This window comes from Crocodylus porosus, unplaced genomic scaffold (assembly GCF_001723895.1).
Source record: "Crocodylus porosus isolate Cpor-Errol unplaced genomic scaffold, CroPor_comp1, whole genome shotgun sequence".
NCBI lineage: Eukaryota > Metazoa > Chordata > Crocodylia > Crocodylidae > Crocodylus > Crocodylus porosus.
The window spans coordinates 18,318,159-18,337,924 of record NW_017728926.1 but is presented as its reverse complement, the minus strand read 5'-3'; the positions used below and the strand labels follow the sequence as shown (position 1 = coordinate 18,337,924).

At 42.2% G+C, this 19,766-nt stretch overlaps 1 protein-coding gene across 3 annotated transcripts; it reads left to right on the top strand.

Moving 5' to 3' along the window:
* Positions 1 to 43: 43 nt before the first annotated feature.
* On the top strand, positions 44 to 19,672 carry LZIC (leucine zipper and CTNNBIP1 domain containing). Of its 3 annotated transcripts, none has more exons than XM_019541650.1 (7): positions 44 to 67; positions 1,383 to 1,512; positions 4,958 to 5,093; positions 6,839 to 6,937; positions 7,658 to 7,753; positions 13,680 to 13,761; positions 14,831 to 19,672. In XM_019541650.1, the coding sequence occupies exons 2-7, from the start codon at positions 1,412 to 1,414 to the stop codon at positions 14,887 to 14,889; spliced, it is 573 nt and encodes a 190-aa protein (XP_019397195.1). In that variant the 5' UTR covers positions 44 to 67; positions 1,383 to 1,411; the 3' UTR covers positions 14,890 to 19,672. The 3 variants fall into 3 exon arrangements, with proteins under 3 accessions (XP_019397195.1, XP_019397193.1, XP_019397194.1); XM_019541648.1 differs by lacking the exon at positions 44 to 67 and adding an exon at positions 84 to 181; XM_019541649.1 differs by lacking the exon at positions 44 to 67 and adding an exon at positions 511 to 582.
* Positions 19,673 to 19,766: the final 94 nt, after the last annotated feature.

Here is a 19,766-nt window from a genome sequence, read left to right as displayed (position 1 = left end):
GGTCCGGGCGGGATTCCCCTGCGTGCAGTGAAGCTGAATAGGGTCTGAGGCGGCCGCCCCGCCTAAGGTGAGCGGTCCTGCGGCCGGCGGGCTGGGACTTCCGTGGGTGCCTGGGTCTGGCAGGGGAGAACAGAACCAGGCGACCCGGAGCCAAGGAGGAGAGAAGAGCCAAGATTTCTCCGTGCGGAATCAGGGCGATCTGAGGGGCAGGGAGAGAACCGGAGGCCCGAGGGCAGGGCGGGCAATGTCTGGAGCCCGCGGGCTGCATCGGGAGCGTTGTTGGGGTCTCGCAGGCTGGGGCTACACCTGCCCCCTGCGCTACTGCTCCCCGCATCCCCATGTGGGATGGAGCCGTGGACGGGCTGGGAGTAGGAGCGGCGGGTGAAGCCGGAGTCACGGGGGTGGGAGCAGAGCCTGCCCGGTGTGCTGCCCGCAGGCCCCTGCAACAGATGAGGGGGCGCTCGCAGCTCTCAGGCTGTCTGGTACAAAGGGTGGGGAGACCACCTTGGCAAAAAGGTGAACTCTTCAGTGAGTTAAAAGTTAAAAAAGAACCTTACAGTGAGTGAAAAATTGGCCACTTGGATGACTATAATAAGTATCGCACAAGCACACAGTGAGAAAACCGGAAGAGCTAAAGCAGAAACTGAGATGCAGCTGGCAAGGGATGTAGAAGCAGGTTAGACTAACATTTGTCTGAAATGGTTTAGACAGGGCTGATCCTGCCTAAAGCACAGGCCTAGACTAGACAACTTCCTGAGGTCCCTGCCACCCCTACTTTGCTATGATTCTGGGCTGATCATGAACACAGGAGTGGTGACTCTTGTAGCATTGGGTACCTCGTTCTAGATTAATTATTCTAAAAAGTGAAAATTTGGTAGGAACATAGAAAGTTTTTAGGTTTTGTTTTATGAATGTCTCAGTGTTTGAGTCATCCAGACTCAAGCCTAGTGTTTTCCCTTTATCATAATTTTCAAATAGATGATTAAAGGTTGTCTTCAGTTTTCTGAGACATAAATGATGCTTTCAGTTCTCTAAGGTGTAGACTGACTTTAGTAATTTCTTTTTGCTTTCTGATGTTTTTCTATTTTGTCTCTACTGTGCCTGCTGAACTCTTTCACTTGGACCACTCTGTAAAGAGAAGAATATTCTCATAGTGCCACCTGTGCCTTCCTAGTCTACTTTTACAGTTTCAAGATACTTTATTTTAGCTATTCCTAGGTAGGAGCCTTCAGGCTGCTAGTGGTTTTTGGATCATCTTTTAAGCATAGTCTTATTGTATGCTGACACTTATTCTGATATAGAAGCCATGCTTGTCAGTACTACCTTTCAGTTTGCACTGAGAAATGTCTTCATATCAGTAAAATGTGCTCTCTGTTTTATAGGTGAGCTCTTCCCATGCAAAGATTTTAAAATGGCTTCAAGAGGAACAACAGAGACTAGTAAGCTAAAACAGAACTTGGAAGAGCAGTTGGACAGATTAATGCAGCAGCTGCAAGACCTGGAGGAATGCAGGTAATAAAAGGCAGTGTCTCCCTTTTAAGTGCAAATATTTTTTTCTGGTAGAATCCTTGCTGGAGTGTTGTGTATAAAGCAGCCAAGGAAGCCAAGAAGAAACAATGCAGGACAAATTCAAGTGAATGTTTCACTTCCCTTATGCAAATAAAAGAAAAAATGGAGGAAGCTAGGAATGTTCTTTACTATCACCTTGGAGATTTCAAACTCATGAATAAAGTGTGGACTTAAGATGATGCATCTTTTTCCAGTTAATGAAAAATTCAGACTTTTAGTGTTTGCTATCTTTCATAAATTATGTACTTCTTTATACCTGTGCTTAGTTTTAATCAGATGTTTGGTCGTGTGCGTAACTTGGCATACATTCAAATAGACTTTGTGATGTCCTTGTGTATTAACTCTTAATGAATTTATAAAAATTAGATGGAGAAAGTCTGTTGGGTCCATGCCAGTTCAGAAATGATTTCTTCAGTGTGTTGTTTCTGATGTTTTCTCTCAGTAATTCTCAATAGCTGTAACAATGTGGCTTTACCGTTTCCTTTCAGGAGCCATTCAGTAGTAGCTAACTAAGTCTCTGTGACTTGATATAGCCAATGACATACTAGAGAGCTACCTGGAACATGCTTTCCCAGGTGACAGGTACACCTGTGTATATTTAGGAGCTAGTGACTTGCCAAGACACTTGAAGGGTTCTCCTTCATGGTCTACTTAGCCAACTCACGGCATGTCACTGATAGGCCCTAGAGCAGAGGTAGGCAAAAATAAGGCCTGCCAACTGATTGGATTGGATTGAACCCACGGGTGGATGCCCACCAATTGATTGCATTAAACCCTTGGCTACCCCTGTGGCGCTCGGCTTGGGGCTGCCCTGAGAGGGAGTGGGTGGGGCTCAGCCCCACGCACTGCCAGCATGCACAGCTTCCCAGCGGGGCTGCTCTTGGTGTGGTTGCAGCTGCCAGGGTACTGCTCAGCTCCCCCTGCCTCCAGCGGCTCTTCCTTTTTCTGCTCCTGTTGTACTGCTCTGAGCAGCAGATAGTGTGGGAAAGTGATAACAGCTGAGAGGATGCGTTCTGGGCACCAAATGCCAGACCAGGTCAGGGGGAAGCTGCAGTTGGGAGACTTTCCTGCCCCAGCACATAGGGCTCCAGCTCCAGCTCCTGGCCGTCTTCCACCCACTTCACACCCCCCCCCCCCAGCATGTTTCGCAGCCACGAGTGGGTGGAGGGTGGCCTGGAGCTGGAGCCTTGCACACTGGGGCAGGAGCTGCCCTGTTGCAGCTTTCCCCCTACCTGGTTGGGTGCGTGGTGCGTGACATGCATCCCCACAGCTGCTACATCTCCCTGCACTACCTGCTGTTTGGAGTGGTGTAGTGGGGGGAGCTGAGCAGCAACCAAGTGGTTGCAGCCACACCAGGAATAGCCCTGCTGGGAAGCTGTGCATGTTGATCAGGGCCATTAACAGTGCCCCAGGCAGGAGTGAGTAGGTCTTGGTTCTGTGTGGGCACTGCAGGGCGGCCGTGGGCTGGAGGGGAGGAGGTGGATGGCTTCACCCAAGCAAACTCCACATGTGCCCTGTGTCCCCCATTCCCTTTCCTCCCCCCCACCTGGCTCCTGGGACTTGGCCAATGGGTAGCCCCCCACACACACATTTTCCCCCTCCCATCCTGCCTCACACACAGTATAAAGAGTATGACTTTATTTTGAGCTATTATGCGATTACCTCCTTATACACTACTCAAAATCACATAAATCAGGGCAAAAAATATTTTAAATGAAATTTAAATATGTTATAGTAGATGTTTGATTTTTAGTATATGATTTTTTTTTTTTTTTTATCTGTAATTTGGTAAAACGTCTTCTGAAAGATTTTGTGTCTGGCCCTCAACAGCTCACCAGAGCTTGTTAAGTGGCCTGCTAGCCAAAATAATTGCCCTTCCCTGCACTGAAGGAAGTAGTGTTCATCTTTTTTGAGCCAGAGGAAAGATTGCTGTGATAAGAAACAAGTGAAGAGCAAGCAAGAAAGCAGAAAATGGGCTCATACCTTGTATTGAAAGTACAGTTCTTTAAGAAAGTGAGAGGAGTAATAATTTATATTATATTACCATAAGCTTAAGGCCCCAACTGAGATTGGTGTCCATTGTTAGGCACTATACTTGTAGTAAGCGTCTTCATTTCAAGCAGCATATGACCTAATTAGGCAAAGTATGGGAGAGGAGGAAGTAGTATTTATTAAAAAGAGAGTATGATTGCAACTAAACTTCCAGAGAGAAGGGTTGAGGGGCTATGGTGGATCAAAGACTGAATCAATAGGGTTGTGCTCTTGCAGAAAAAGCCAACAACAGCTTGGGATGTAGAAATAGAAGTAATATACCTAAGACCTGTGGATCTTGAAGCCTCTTGGAGGTGATCTGAGGCTGGGGTGGGGGGCTGAGTGCCCACATGCGTATGCCCCAGCCCAGCAGGTCAGTCCATGGGGGAGGGAAGGGGCGAGAGCTAGATTGAGGCCCCTGCAGTCAGGGACAGTGCCACAGAGGCAGGAGTTGGGGTAAATTGAGTGGGGCCCTGGCCGGGTGGGACTTACCTGCTGTGGAGGCATGCTCCCAAATACATTTTTCTCCCTCTGCCTTAATTTGCCTGCTGGGGGAGGGGCAGGGGAGAAAGTGGGGGTGGAGGCAGCAGCTCACAGTAGATTTTGGGTTGCTTTTAAATGCCAAAGGTGATCTGCTTAAAAAGGTTGGAGACCAGTGCATAAGATGCTCTTCTCAGCACTTTTTGGGGTGTAATGTTGTGTTTGGTTGTGGGTACTGTACTGTTCTTGGTGGTGGCCTCTTCATAATCATTCTTGAAATGAGACTTTGGTATTACTGAGCTTCAGCTGTGCAAGTGGTCCGTAAGGGTATCAAAGTCCTGCACCTCATTTCCTTCCTTTTTGTGACTAGCGTAAACTTGGAAACCTTCACCCTGTGTCTAAAGATGGTCTGAAAACCATTTTGTTTGTTTAATTAATTATTATTTTGTTGTAACTTGTTTTAACTTATTTAGAACTATATTACGGTTACAATAACTTGATGGAAAGAGAAGAAATGTTAGTTTTTCTAAAGTAAAAAGTTGAGGGTCCCTTCCAAAAGGCTGGAACTTAAAAGCCTAAAAGAGCGATATGTTGCATTATATAAAAGCGCAAGGGTCCCTACCCCGCTGCTTGATTTATAAAATACCTTTTTTCCCTTATGCATAGTGTCCAAAATACAGTTTTGCTGCATTTCTCATTCTTGGCCTGACTAATGGGCAAGGAGCCAGATCAGTGGCTTAGTACAAGTACTATAGATGAGAAGGGTGTTACATATGCTTTAAGTATGCAGTCAGTAATTGATAACTAGTTTACTCGTAATTTTTGGGAAGGGGGGTGTCATTCTGTGAATTAATTCAGCTTTTTGACTCTCCTTCAGAGAGGAACTGGATGCAGATGAGTATGAAGAAACCAAAAAAGAAACCCTAGAACAGCTGAGTGAGTTCAATGAATCACTGAAGAAGATCATGTCTGGAAATATGACTTTGGTAGATGAACTCAGCGGGATGCAGCTGGTAAGATTGATTCATAAATCACTTTGATAACTTCCTAAAGGACTTCTGATGTATGAAACAGGGTGTAATGATGTGCTAGTTTTTCTGACACCTAGATACTGATATTTGTCTGTTTAATGCATACATCTGTGTGCGCAAAATATATATTCCACTGAGTAGCTATCTGTTGCATCCAGTTTTAAATTATAAACTCACCCATTAAAGATCCAGGAGCATAACATATATAGGAAGAGAGTTGTCTAACTTGATTGCGGACAGCCATTTACTGGAGTATGGTAGGAACAATGTTGGGGGAAACCCCGCTGTTTATTGTCAGGACAACACACTCAGTCCTTTCTTTATCTGCTGGGAGAAGGAAAGGTGCTGTCTCCAGATCTTGGCCAGCTACTCCCTACCAGGAGCAGAACCCTATGTGGAAGGAAGGGAAGTCGGTCACTTATCCAGCTTATATTTCTGGGTCCTGTCATAAGTGAGTAGGTCTAGGCCCTGCTTCTGAAGATGCTTGGGAAACTGTTGACCATCAGGATAGTGGTTATATAATTACTATCAACATTGATACTCCACAGAGGGGTCTGAATAACAAAAGTGAAACTGATCTATAGCTCATAAATTTCACCTGGTTGATATTTAAGGGCATTATAAGCAGGGATCCTGGTTTTCCCTGATAAAACATTGCAAATTCTGTGTTTTAAAAACCCTGAAATCTGTAATTAAAATCCCCCAGTCCTGCTTGTGCCCCTTGCCTCCCACCCACAACCCGCTACCACCTCCAGCCTTGCTGGAGGGGACCCCAAGCTGCCAGGGCTATGGGGCCAGGGATCCAGGTCCACAGCCACCTGCCCCCAGCAGGAAACAGCGCCTGCTGCAGTGGAGCAGAGCCTGAAGCCTGGCTCCCCCCTGCTCCCTGCCTACTGCAGCCTCAGGTGGGGGGGAAGCGCCCCCTGCTGCATGCATTCCTGGGGCCAGGAGGGACCTGTGCCCCCCAGATCTGTATATGGGGTGGGTGCAGGCTGCAAGTTGCGGGCTGAGGTTTCCCACCCTGCTGCCCTCCCCTGGGGCCTCCACAGCCTGGTGGGTATGACCTGGCAGAGCGGGGCCATGCAGCAAATCTGTTTGTCACTGTGAGCCCCGCACTGCCCTGGCAATGCATGCCCTGCGTGCATGGCAGCAGTGAGGGGCACGACCCCATGCCACTGCCCCCACTGCTGCTGTGCAGGCAGGGGATGAGTCGAGCTGACAGACTCTTCATCAACTAAGAACTGCCTCTCCAGAGGAGCTTTCCATCTGCTCTCTCCTCTGTGAAATCCTATGACATATGAACTTTCATTTCTACCCAGGAGAAGTTTTAGTCTTTTCTCCAGTGCCTGATGAAGGGTATTTGTGCCCGAAAGCTTGCAATTAAAGCATTTTTCTTGCAAAAATCTTGTTGGTCTAATAAAAGATATCATCTCTAACATGAGCCCTGATCATAATGACTCGACATTTTAATTTCTGCTACTGAGGAACTTGGAAGTGTTTTCTACTTCAATTAGCCAGTGAATTTTAAAAGTCCTGCTTTTTGGGTTATATTTGTCCCCCAATCTTGTGCATGGTTATGCAAACAAAGAGCTGAATGTCTCTTGCCAGCTGCAGCAGAGGATACTGAGGATGCTCTCCAGCCCTTGTAAGACCAGTGTAATGTGATTGTGGTTTATACCTTTTGCTCTAGCTGTGCTTATTCTTTTCCTTGTTTCCTTTTTTTCCAGGCTATACAAGCTGCCATCAGCCAGGCTTTTAAAACTCCAGAAGTCATTAGAATGTTTGCAAAGAAACAGCCAAGGCAATTACGGACAAGGCTGGCTGAGGTAAAGTTTTCCATCATTTCAGTAGGTTTATTTGTTGCAGTCAGTTAGATTATTGCCTTTCCAATGTGCACAAATTAACATTGCCTCTGAATTTTATATTGACACCAGGAAGTGACAGAGTATTGTCTGTTATTTTTCAGAATCTGGTCATACTCAAACTGTTACTTCATTCGTAGGGGCAGAAACTAAAATTTTAGGTAGCATTTTTCTACCTCCCTCCCCTGCACAAAAATCTGGCAACCAGTAGTGAATTGGGATGCAGAAACATTGGCAGTTTCTCAGATAAAAAAAAACGGAAGAAGACCATGACACTGGGACCTGATTGCAGGGCTGGATGGTGCACTAATCTTACCTCGTCAGAAATCTATATTCAAATTCCAACTATGGCATAAATAAGATGAAGTATAACATTCTTATCCTAGGTTTTAATGCGTGTTCATTTTCAGAACATGGCCCTGCATTTTAACAGTATTGGCTGTCACTTTCCAGAAGAGCTCTAAAATGGGGACAGCCATGCATGCTAAGGTTAGGATTGAAAAGTATTTTCAGAACTATATGAGGAAGAATTAGCAAATTTTATAGTGCCCAGATTTTAGTTCCTTAATTTCACAAGTATTTTGTGTAATATATTATTTCACAGAATTTTTTTTTTAAAAGATTCCGTATGTTGGCTCTTTAGTCTCTTTCAATGTTTTATACAGTTGGATTTACTTTGTATAGATGGACCGAGACCTTATGGTTGGGAAACTGGGACGAGACCTTTACACGCAACAGAAGGTGGAAATCCTAACTGCCCTCAGGAAGCTTGGAGAGAAGGTACCGGTATTGGGATTGGTAGCTGTTATTCATTGAACTATGAAGCAGCAATAAACCAGATAATTTTTTTTAGCTGAAACATAATTTTTATTTACCTGTGTGCCTGAAATGTAACACAAACATGGAAATCAAAAACAAGCCTCATGGTACAAAATATATATTATGTTTCAATACTACCCCCCCTTCCAAAGAGTATACATTAGTGAGCACAGCAAATACTACTGAGCGTGAATATAGACTCTTTAATTTGTGGTTAATTACTACCTTGCTCTTTGCTGTGTCACCTGAATGCATCATGTATAAGTACCATCAATTTGTTTATAACAAGCTACAAGACTAGTCTCTTCCTTATTAACTGCCCACTCATCCATCTGGAAGGAAATATTAAAGGTCAAACCCACATTAAGTCTTGCCCCACTTCTGAAAGGTGGGCATTATACCCATTAGACAAGTGAGCAAAGTTAATTGAGAGGTGAAGTTACCTGCTGAGGTTTGCCTTCCTGAGTCATGGAAATTCTGGAGCCCTGGCTAATCCCTTCCTTTAACCACTAGAGGGAGGAAGGGAAGCAAATAATTCTTTCTTTTGCCAGCCTGTGAAGCAAATGGTCCCTCTATAGCTATACGGTTTGTTCTGTTTAATAACCTGTATATCAGCTTTCCAGAAGGAGTGGTTTCCCCTGAGAGTGCCATCCAGTCTCATAGTATCACATACACAATAGCTTTTAAGTGACTCAGTGTATTTTTTGCTGCTCTGTTACTTGGATAATAATTCATTTGTTGTTTTCCTTTAATAGCACTCTGGTTTTAGAAAGCTCATATGAACTCTAGTATTTTAGGCAGCCTTATTTACAGTTATTACAGCTACTTTCCTCCAATATAATTCTATTGCTGAAGTTTCCCAGAATATTTTAATGCTTAGAAAGATTTTGAAGAAAGACATGCAAGAGTTACTTTAAGTCTCTAATATGTTAATGCAATACAGGGTAGCCTTAATTCTATGTATTTAAAATAATAAACTTTTTTTAACATTCTGAGGTATGTTTATCATTATTTTTCCTGCAAGAGTCAGTAACACCACTTCCTAATAAAACAAAATGAGCTTCTTTCCTTACAGTTTTTTTTAGAAATTAAGTCCCACATACACTAGAAATACAAATACATTGCATTTTTATCTGACCTAGAAAGACAGTTGAGTTGCATTCTTTAAGTTGTGAGGAAAGACTACAGAACCATTTGTCAGCTATTTCTGCCTGTATATCTGATGTGCTAACTATGTATATATGAATAGAATCTGAAAAATATGAGTAAATGTTACATGCCTACTTAAAAGTTTTCCTTAAATGTTTGCTGAGTACAGCTCTGGACAGGGAGCTGAGAGGATTGAACTCCAGACAAACTAGTATCATTGGCGCTATAAACAGGGAGGTGTTTTGTGTGCCATCAGCAATCCCTTGCAGTCAAGGATGGTTGTCTTCCACGATTGTCCTATCTGTGGGCCCAAGGATGGCTGACAAGGCCTATCTGGGATTGACAGTTGTAGCTTGGGCACATGGTTCTGTGTGGGTTGGGTGGTTCTGAGTTCCTGATTCAGTCCGTGACACACTGTTACTGCTGTTCCCACTTTTGTCTCCTGTTGTTGTCATAAGGTTTCAAAGTACTGAGATCCTTGAAGCACACTTTTCCTTAATTTGGGGTGGTCCTGGGCGATAGTCTCCCATGAGTTGATGTCCGTGCTGCATTTTTTCAAGTTGGCCTTGAAGATATCTTTTGAAGCACTTTCTCTGCCCTCTTCTTGAGCCTTCACCTTGACTGAGCCAGGAGAATAGAACTCAGTTGGGACGTGTCCTTGCTGAGAAGCAGACCTTCAGGCAATTGTCAAAATCTTTACCGAGGCATCTCAAAAAAATGGGACTGATGCCTAACATTCAGAAGACTAAAGTCCTCCATCAACAAGCTTTCAATGAGCAGTCCCCATCTCCAGTAATTCAGAGTCTGTCCAGTCTCCTCTTAAAAACTTCCAAGGTTGGGGACTGCACCACCTCCTTGGGAAGTCTATTCCAGATTCTGGTCATCCTTACTGTAAGAGTTTTCTTGCAACCTGAAACCATCCTTTAACAGTTTATGGCCATTGCTCCTTGTTCTCCCCTGGGGAGCCCTAGTGAACAGCTTTTTTTCTCAGCTCCTGATATTCACCCCTTAAATACTTATAGACAGCTACCAAGTCCCGCCCCAGTCTTTTCTTCCCCAGGGTGAACAGCCCCAGATCTCTTAGTCTTTCCTTATAAGATCTGTCCTCCAGGGCCTTAATCATTCTTGTGGCCCTTCTCTGGACCCTTTCAAGATTCTCCATGTCTTTTTTGAAGTGCGGCTCCCAGAACTGGACACAGTATTCCAGCTGGGGTCTCACCAACGCCAAGTAGAGAGAAAGTATTGCTTCCTTAGCTTTGCTTGCGACACATCGGCTAACACATCCCAGTGTGCTGTCAGCTCTGACTACAGCATTGCACTGGTGCCTCATGTTCATCCTGTGATCAATCATAAGCCCGAGGACTCCCTTTCAGCCTTCGTGCTGGCCAGATAATCTTCTCCTAACCTATATTCATGTCACTGGTTACTTCTCCCCAGGTATAGCACTCTGTATTTATCCTTATTGAACTGTATCCAGTTCCACTCCATCCACCTTTCCAGCTTGTTCAGGTCTGCTTGGCACATACTATCCTCTAGTATGACCTCTTTTCCCAATAACTTAGTATCGTCCGCAGACTTGGCCAGCCTGCTCTCGTCTGTGGACATCCTCATCTAAATCATTGATAAAAAGGTTGAACAGCAGAGGGCCAAGAACCAAACCCTACAGGACACTTCCCACCAAGACTATACAGACCAGTCTACTAACACTCTCTGGGTTCAACCCCTCAACCAGTTCCCAACCCACCTGACTCTGTACTTTGCCAACCCACAATCCCCCAGTTTTTTTTGTGTAAGAGCATCCTGGAAGCCCCTATCAAAGGCCTTTTTAAAATCCAAGTATATGACATCAACCACGTCTCCCACATCTAAGTGGTTCATTACTTGATCATAGAAGGAGACTAGGTTGGTCAGACATGACCTGCTCACAATGAAACCATGTTGGCTATCCTTCAGCATCATGCCTTCTGCTAGTCTCTCACAAATGGACTTCTTGATAATTTTTTCCAAAATTTTACCCAGTATCAAGGTAAAACTGACTGGCCTATAGTTTTCCAGATTCTCCCTCCTTCCTTTCTTAAAGATTGATGCCACATTGGTCCTTTTCCAGTCTTCTGGGACCTTTCCCAAGCCCCACAAATCTTCAATACCTTTGTCAATAGTCCCACAATGAATCCAGCCAATTCCCTCAGCACTCTTGGGTGTAGTCTGTCCAGTCCTGCTGACTTGAAGACATTCGGCTGCTCTAGGTGCTCCCTCACCAGTTCAACACTGACCATTGGTTGTCTATCACACGCCTCCCACCCCCATATCCGAACGGGGAGGCAACCATCATTTGCATGCAGGAGCACCGTTTCAAAGTATTCATTAGAGAATTCACCTTACTCCTGACTGTTTGTTATCAGCTGTCCTATCCCATTCTGCAAGCATCCATCTTAACTCCCATCTTAACCTCAAAGGGATCTGTAATAGATCCTTTACTGAGAATGATTATTGAGATTGATTTCTTTTATTTTTTTGTGAGTATACATTAAAAAGGGCTGAACATCTGTGAGCACAATTGACTGAACTTAAGGATCCAGGAGGCTCCTTTGTTTTGTATGGATTCAAATCATGCTTAGAGCCAACTAAGATGCCAGTTGGCTACAGCAGCGATTAACAAAAGTGTAGGTGGGACCTTAGTGATTTAATCAAGTCTTGTAGGAAATAAACAGAAATCTGAAGTACATTTTTGGGTGGCTGAGGAATGCTAGAGGAGGAAATGATTTCCAGCCCTGAGGTTTAAAAGACATTTTGTAGTTTTAAGTCCTCCATTTGGTATGATTTTAGGTGTTGTGTTGAAATGCTCTCTCTGAAAGTGTACAGGAATTTCCAGGGTGTGGAAGACTAGACAGAATAGTAATGCTCAAGGTCTTTGTAGTTCTAACCTCAAATGGCAGTGATCAACTATGAAGCATTGGCTAAATCACTTGATCTCTCTTTCTTAGTATCTTTAAAATAACGATGAACCTACATCACAGAGGGGCTATGAGGATTAGTTAAATGTTTGCACATTGCTTTGAAATGAAGTGCAGTGTAAGGGCTAAGCGCGTTTCAGTGATATGATTGGTCAATGTTGGGGTTGAAATGGAACTAAAAACTTAGTTGTGCAGCAGGGCTAAGTTATGTAATTGTTTCACTTGAACTTAACAGGGTGTGCTTCCAGTTAGTCTCTAGTGTTGACCTCGTTTACTCAGTACCATAGCAAGGAAGTTTGCCCAGGGCAAGCCCATAGCAGCAGCCCATCCTCATCCCATGCGCAGACCCAGGGGGCACATGCCTCCCCCATGCTTGCCCGAGAATGCACACGGCAACAGAAGCTGCCCTGCCCTACCCCCCCCCCCCCAAACAAACTGCTCACAGCTCCATCCCGCACCCTGCCCAGCTGGGCAGCACCTATTGACACCCCCTCAATTCAGCACCTGGGCGGTTGCCCTGCTCACCCCACCCCCGCCTTGCTATAGTAGTGTGTTTACCTGATATTTTGTATACGTTATATTTTCAAGAATTAAAGTTTGGAAAGAAGCCTGAAATGTTTCAAAGGGACTCTTGATCTCCCCCATTACTTCCCTGACTTGTATCCAATGTTTCTCTTCTTCAGCTAATTAAGTCTTTCATGAACACTTGGTTTTTGCCATTGGTCTAAATCAGCTTTGTATGTTTATTAAAAAGAGCTGTGCTTATTGTGCCTCCATGTATTGTCCTGGAAGTTTTCTCTGTATAAACTGTCACTTGGAAAGTTGTTTTTTCCCCCTTTTTAAATCAAAATATAGGGCCTTTCCAGAACTTAGCTGTTTATAAGTGCTGTTTCTGGGTCAATTTTGTAGGCCCAGTCTTCTATTCCACAAGTACTAAGATGCTGTGAATTCTTCAGAGGGCAAGGAAAATCCTGGAGAAAGCATTGCCTCTGGTTGATTTAACAGTAACTTAATATAGCGTCGATTCTGAAAGGAATTCGGAACAGTCATCCTCTTCCAGGAGAATTGTAGCTCTATATATGGTGGTCCTTGCGGCTGATAGATGAATAGGGATGAAAACAGAGAGCATCAAAAATGTTCCAAAATGAAGGCATCATACTTCATTTTTTAGGACAAATTGATAATATAATGATAGTCGACAGTTTGAGAGGTTGGTATCTAGAGCATCTGTTTGTGTTTCGTTATTTTAAAAATATATTGCTTTAGGGGGTTACTAAATGGGAAGTGAGTCTCAACTCTGAATTTTCTGGCTTTCCCAACTTTGTGTTATTACTTCAGTATCATAGATGCTTAATATCGTATCTCTAGCACTAGCATCAGAGTGCGTTGCACATGAGCCAAAATACATATACATAGAACTAGAAGGTTTTCAGGGTTATTATGGGAACAGCTCTAGGACATATGGGGTCTTGATGTGGCCAAAGCTGGAAGTGATTCCAAGTTGCAGTTGGCAGAAGGTGCATTATCCTTTTTGGGTGGACAGAATATGTTCACAGCTATGAAAATTAATTTGAAACCTTTCACTGCACCTAAATCTGGATTCCACCAGGCGGATAGCGCTATCATTTTAAAAGCAGAGCAGATTTTTCAAGTCGTACATCCTGAAATCTTTCATATAAGCACAGGGATGGAGGGATGGATGGAATATATCCTTAAGAAGCAAAAAAAAAAAAAAGGTGCAGTTAAGCTTTCCAGTTCACAACTACATCTCTCTCTTGATTTAGCTGACTGCAGATGATGAGACTTTCCTGTCAACCAACGCAGGTGCGGCCCTCAGCCAGTTTGAAAGAGTCTCTAGTGATCTTGGTAAGTCTTTTCATAGTCTTGACATGCAGATATCTTAACATCCTCGCACACTAGTGAAAAAATGTCTGTCTGAGTCCTGATACAAAAGGGAAAATGAACCAAATATGCCATTAAAAAAAGAAGTATGATGTATACTTCCTAGTAGAGTATAAGCAGAGGTAGTTAAACACTATGCCAAAATTAAAGCAAAGTGGAGAAATGTTTACATGGACTAGACCATTGAGTGTCCCACTTATGGTGCAGGCTTTGGAGAACTACGGTATATCTAATAAAAAGGGACAGAATTTTTAGCGTTAAAGCTATTTGGGGTTTCTAGTTCTCCAGAACTGAAAGGAGCTGCCTTCCCTGAGCCTAGAGACTTTGTAGGCAATACTAACAATAGTAAAAGGCTTTTTCTGCCACCATTCTCATCATCTAGTGGTGAAACTGATAGTACATTTAAGATGCAGCAAGTGGTGCATGTATATATTCTTATCTAGTATCGCATCTAGACCTGCTTTGGAGTGGAAAAAAGGAACCCTACCGGACAAAATTTTGATATAATTTTTCCTCAGACTAAAGAAGAGAAACATTTACCATAAACCTCTCTTCTCATTTCCCTCTTTGCCATACACTTGCTTCCAGTGAAGCAGGGGCAATCAATGTGGGGCAGGTGCATGAGGGTCCAGGTCAGGCCAATGCATGAACATGAATTTGAATCCTGAGTCTTAGCCTTAGAATGATTATTTGTGGCTGTAGTATAAAGGTCCTGGGAAAGTTGGACAGATGTGCTCCAGGTATATTTGTCCCTGAAGCTCTTCTCGTGGCCACATTTTTTTCAGGTCCTTGTATAATTAGTCCGAGCACAGAATCTAATGCCTCTCTAACTATTTCCATGTAAAATGTTTTTTTGTTTTCAATGTACAAGCTTAATTTGTTGCCCCCAACCTACTCTTGTGCTATTTTGTCTTACATAAAATACCACAAAATAACCTCGCAAACACATTCCCTGCTAATGTTGTATGTTTTTCTCTATCTCCTCATCTCCGTTCCAGTTTAAAAACAATCTGTTTTCTGTTTGCTTCCCTAGGAGCTGGGGACAAAGTCTTTGCTCTGGCAAGTGTTGAAGTAGAAAAAGCAAAACAGTGAAGAGGTGTGTGGGACTAGAGTTTCTCCTGTTGGACTTTTACTGTGTTGTTCTTTTCTTTTTTTTTCTCATGAGACTCTCATGTAAATTGTCGCACAAAAAAAGACCCTGAAACCTCATGATCTTAACTACAAGATAACATGAAGTGACCAGACATAAGGTACACTTTGGAGACCTCAGTGTCTGCACTCCTCCGCAGTATATGTACTGAGGCTAAACACTAAGTGGTACTTTAAAAACTAAACAAGAAAAACTGAACTTACTCTGATTGTTGTCTTTGAAAAAAATAGATTGTTTTCCACTTTTTTTCAGTGTGTATTTCTCTAACCATTAAAGTACCGTCTTTTTTGCATATGATGGCAGTGAGCAGCTTTTTTCCAAAACACAGGATCTCAACAAATGGATCAATCTGCAAATAGCTCTTGGGCTTGTTTGTAAAGTCCTGTTTTGTTTTTAATTTGTTTGGAGTCTGAGCAGTGTAGTCACACACCCATTGTATCTATTTAAAAATGACAGTGTTTGTTTGTTTGGAACCCCGTCTTCCTACAAGCTGTCTCAAACTCCGGAGTGAGACTCTACACAAAACATCAGTGCCTGCCTGGTCTGTACATGAATGAATGCCATTGTATCTTGGTCTTGATTGGCAAACAATAGAAGCCCTGTTGGAAATCTTCTGGAGTAATTTAACCTCATGTATTGAAATGACAGGGGAGCATTAAGAAATGGCAAAGAGAGGCCTGTTGTGTGACCTCTTCCTGTACCCCAGGCTGTATACTCTACAAGGTACCATTATGTTCCCAGATTTCTAGGGCAGCGTGAAATATAGTGCAAGCTGAAACAAACACATAAAAAGACCCCATCATCAGCCTGATCTACATTATAACTGAGCCAGAGGTCTCTGTTGCAACCCTGTTGTCTCCTGACCTGGATATGAGATTAGTTAAGTTCCTTTGTATATGGGGCCTCTCTTCCTAAGAAGAAACCTTGCACTGTCCAGGTTTTTTGCTTGGGTCTAGAACTACAGTTAGGTTTTTGAGACACTACAACTCTTGTTGGATGACAATCAGGTTACTGACTAATAGGTAGTAATACCACTGGGACCTTAAATGTGCTTTTTTTGGATTGGATGTGGTTGTTTTGTGGCTCAGATGGAAGAGAATGTGCATAGTACTTCAGACTTGCATTTAGTTAATTGTTCTGGTAATGTATCTTCCCGCACCAGGATATCATTCCAACTTGTACAGTACAGGCAGCATTACTCTCTAGCTCAGTGTTTATGAAAGCCTTGTGCCAAAAGGCTTTTTTTTGCTAGGGAAGCTTGCTCAGCTGCGTATTGGAGGTCAAATTTCTGCTTTGCTCAGTTCTGCGTGCTAGTCTGATTGTACCAAGGGCTGTGAATGCTTCCCTAACAGCCATTCATGCTGGTAAATGTTACCCTCTCTTTTTAGAATTGTTTATATCCGTACCTTTCCTCTAGCCATAAGGGACATTTCTCAGATGTATACTTCAGGGTTCTGCATCAGTTAGGAAAATCAGTCTTTTCCCTGCACAGTAGAAAGTAAGCTTGTCAGTTCATTGCCTGTATTGGGGGGAGAGAGAGTCTGTCGGCCTGTCTTCAACTTGGAAGCAAGAATTACAGGGTTCCAAAGCAAGAATTGCAGAGTACTGCAGTACATCTGTTTGGGAATGCATGCATTAACATCTGTATGGGCCAGAAGTGGTAATACGATAAATTTGTCTCTTTTTTTTTTTCCTCTACTCAAAGTGTGTCCGGACAGTTGATGTTTTCATTGTTTTCATCTTCACTAGATATTTTAGATATGATTTATCCTTTCCTTTTTTGAAAGCTTTCAGTGTGGAGGAAGCATTATGAAGTATCTTTGGCAAATGGAACAGTTGGCTAAGGGTGGCGTGACATGTACTATTATTATACAGTACCCCACAGAGAATGCGTGACTTTAGAAATCTAATGTGTTCATGAGTCACAGATGCAGTCCGTCTTCATGTTAACAAGCTGCCTAACAGAGGCAGAAATTTGGTAAAAAAGCTCTTCTTGATTACTTAGAAACTTTACATATATCAAAATTATCTTTCCAAAAGATAAAGTAAATTTCTTCCTTGATTTGGTAAAGTTATATATAAAGTGGAATAATTGAATGCTGCAATGACTGCTGCTTATGCTTATGCTATAGCAGATTAAAATTATCAGGAAGGAAGAAATAAAGATCAACCATTGTATAGTTGAGGTGACTTTCTCCAAGATCTAGGAGGATGAGATGTTAAAGCAGTGTTTTGACTAGTGGCTTTACAGAGGTTTGTGGCTATTCAGATAGACTGGGTTACTGCAGAAGGAGTATCCTTTATTTGTTCCGAAGTTTTGCTGGGCAGTAGGGAAGTAAAGGCGATTTTTTTTCTGAGATCCCCCTTAACTCTCTAACTAGAGCTAGTTGCTGTGGCCTTGATGGTTTATACAGGTCTGTCTGAATGTTGTTTCATTACATTTATCTGTTTGCTTTTCGCACATAAAATATAAGTATTTCTGTAGGAACCACTTTTCCTGGTAGGAGGAAAACGGTAATATAAGATGAGCAAAAATCATGTTTTCTCAGTAAACTCAATCCTTATTTCATATAAATACCATTTATTTGTAATAACAATAAGGAAAGACATGTGTTGACAAAAAGTACGTAGAACTGTTTCTAAATTAGTACAGGTTCTGGAACATCAGCTGTCTTTATGCCAGACAGTGATTTTTTTAATTCACCGTTGTGATCAAGGTACTAGAAGGGTAAACTGGCATAATGCCATTTACATAAATGGAGTTGCACCTGCATTCACAAGCATTGGATTTGACCCAGTGGCTCCCTCTCTGATTAATTTTGTAGAGCAGTAGTTTTACTTAAAATATGTTTTATTGTTTTATGTTCAGATTAGAGGCTTGGGAGAAAGTTTTATGTGGGTTGTGTTTGTGTTGTTTTCTTTGGATTTGGTTTGGTTTGCCGTATAAAATGTACATGTATCACCCAATACAGTGTTGAAAACCTGAAATGCTACATAATAGAGCCCTGTTATGGGACTAAATAGTGACAACACTTATGCTGTAATTAGAAAACAAAAAGTGGACCAGTCTAGCTGCAAGTTAGATAGTGGAAGAAAGGTAAAATAAATGAAGTGTTATCTAATTCTTCTCATTGTAAACTAAGGTTTCAGTGCAAAACTAGGAAGAAATTTTAAAAATATTTGATAGTTTTCCTCTTTATAAGCCACTGCTTGGCTGGGAAAAAATAAAAGTATAGATGCAGAGGAGTCCTTCTCTTTCATCAGTGAGGCATTCTGGACTTAAGAATTTTAGAGGAGCTTTTATTTAGGTGGGATCCTTTGTCTGTTATCACAATTGACTCTGTTTTTGCTTTCTGGGGCAGTATTATCTTCACTTAGACAAAGACTGGCTACAGCTTCATAGCTGAGAGGACAGCTTATTAAAGGGCATTATAGCCAGTCTAAAATTATTGAAAACAAAACAGCCCATGGGGACTTTAACCTCCTCCTTCTTTTTTCTCTTTTACTCTGCTCATTACTGGTGCTAAGTAACATTTCTCCTCTGCCTGAAATGCTTGTAGCATTAATATGTAAATGAAATCTTTTAGCATTCCCACAGATCCCAGTGAGCTTACTGTACAGCAGTATGGAAATTAGTTTTCTTTCTCTGCAGTTCTGGAAAGGTGGTGTTAACTGCTAGAAGAACTGCTTTTTATAGTTTAATTCATTTGTGGGTTTCTCAAAGTCACCGTGTTGCAAGACTGCAAAATTGCTGTAAAAAGTATCCCCCTTTCTGTATAGTGCATTTTTGTGTCAAGTATATGAGAACACAAGTGGTTCTTTATTTTTAATTTACTGTTCCTAGATGTCTGCTGCTAGAGGGATTCACAACTTAAGAGATCAGCCATATTCTGGAAAATTTAGTGAGATCTTGACATTCCTGCAGATATGATTAGGGGGGTTGTGATTTGTCACTGAACTTGCTAAGTAGAAACATTGTTTTTATTCTAAAGCATTTTGATATATGTGTCTGGATATAAGTCCTCCCAGTTCAAAAATAATATGGTAGAAATTGCAGCAACAAAATTACCATTGTCATTCATTGTATTATTTTCATAATATTTGTTTATTGTACCATTTACACTACATTGTAACAAATACATAATATAGCAATATTTTAAGTATACGATGATCATTGTAATAATTAATAATTGTACCGTTATTCTGGTGGGTGATAAAGGCAAAGAGGTTTTCATGGAGACAGACGAGGCATATGGGCTTGCTCTTTGTTTTCTTTTCAGGAAGTTCCCTCTTGGGATTTAGGAAGGTGAAAGTGGGGTGGATGCCAAAAATGACTAATCTCAACTGCCAAAGTAGTTCTGAGATTCTGCACAGAAGGCAGACATGTCTAGTCATATTTTGGGAGGGGTCAAAGTACATACTTTAACCGTGACATTAGGTCCTAGCAGTATGGAGCTATTAATATATGTTACAATAAATGCTTCTCTGAGGTAACCTAATTGTCAGTGGTTCAGTGGTTAGTCACTTCTGAGAGTTAGCAAGCTAATCCATGTTGCATGTTAAGAGTGTGCTATTATACCTAGCCATCCTGCTGTTGTGCCTCCAGTGGTAGCTTATGCCCAATGAGTCTGCACATTGTGAAAAACAAACTACCCCATATTTTATTTTTGTGGCAGTCATTTGCTTAGGAGAAAAATCTTAACAATAAATCAGTTTCCAGAGAAAGACATGATTTTTGTGGTTAATACACAGGATTAAGACTCAGGAGATCTGCTGTCTACTCAACTCAGACAAATCACTAGGTGTCTCTCCCCCTCCC

Coding starts and splice junctions, on each gene's coding strand:
- LZIC (XM_019541650.1), top strand. CDS start 1,412: ATGGCTTCAAGAGGAACAACAGAGACTAGTAAGCTAAAACAGAACTTG. Junction 5,094..6,838: donor AACTCAGCGGGATGCAGCTG/GTAAGATTGATT, acceptor CTTTTTTTCCAG/GCTATACAAGCTGCCATCAG. Junction 13,762..14,830: donor AAGAGTCTCTAGTGATCTTG/GTAAGTCTTTTC, acceptor TTGCTTCCCTAG/GAGCTGGGGACAAAGTCTTT.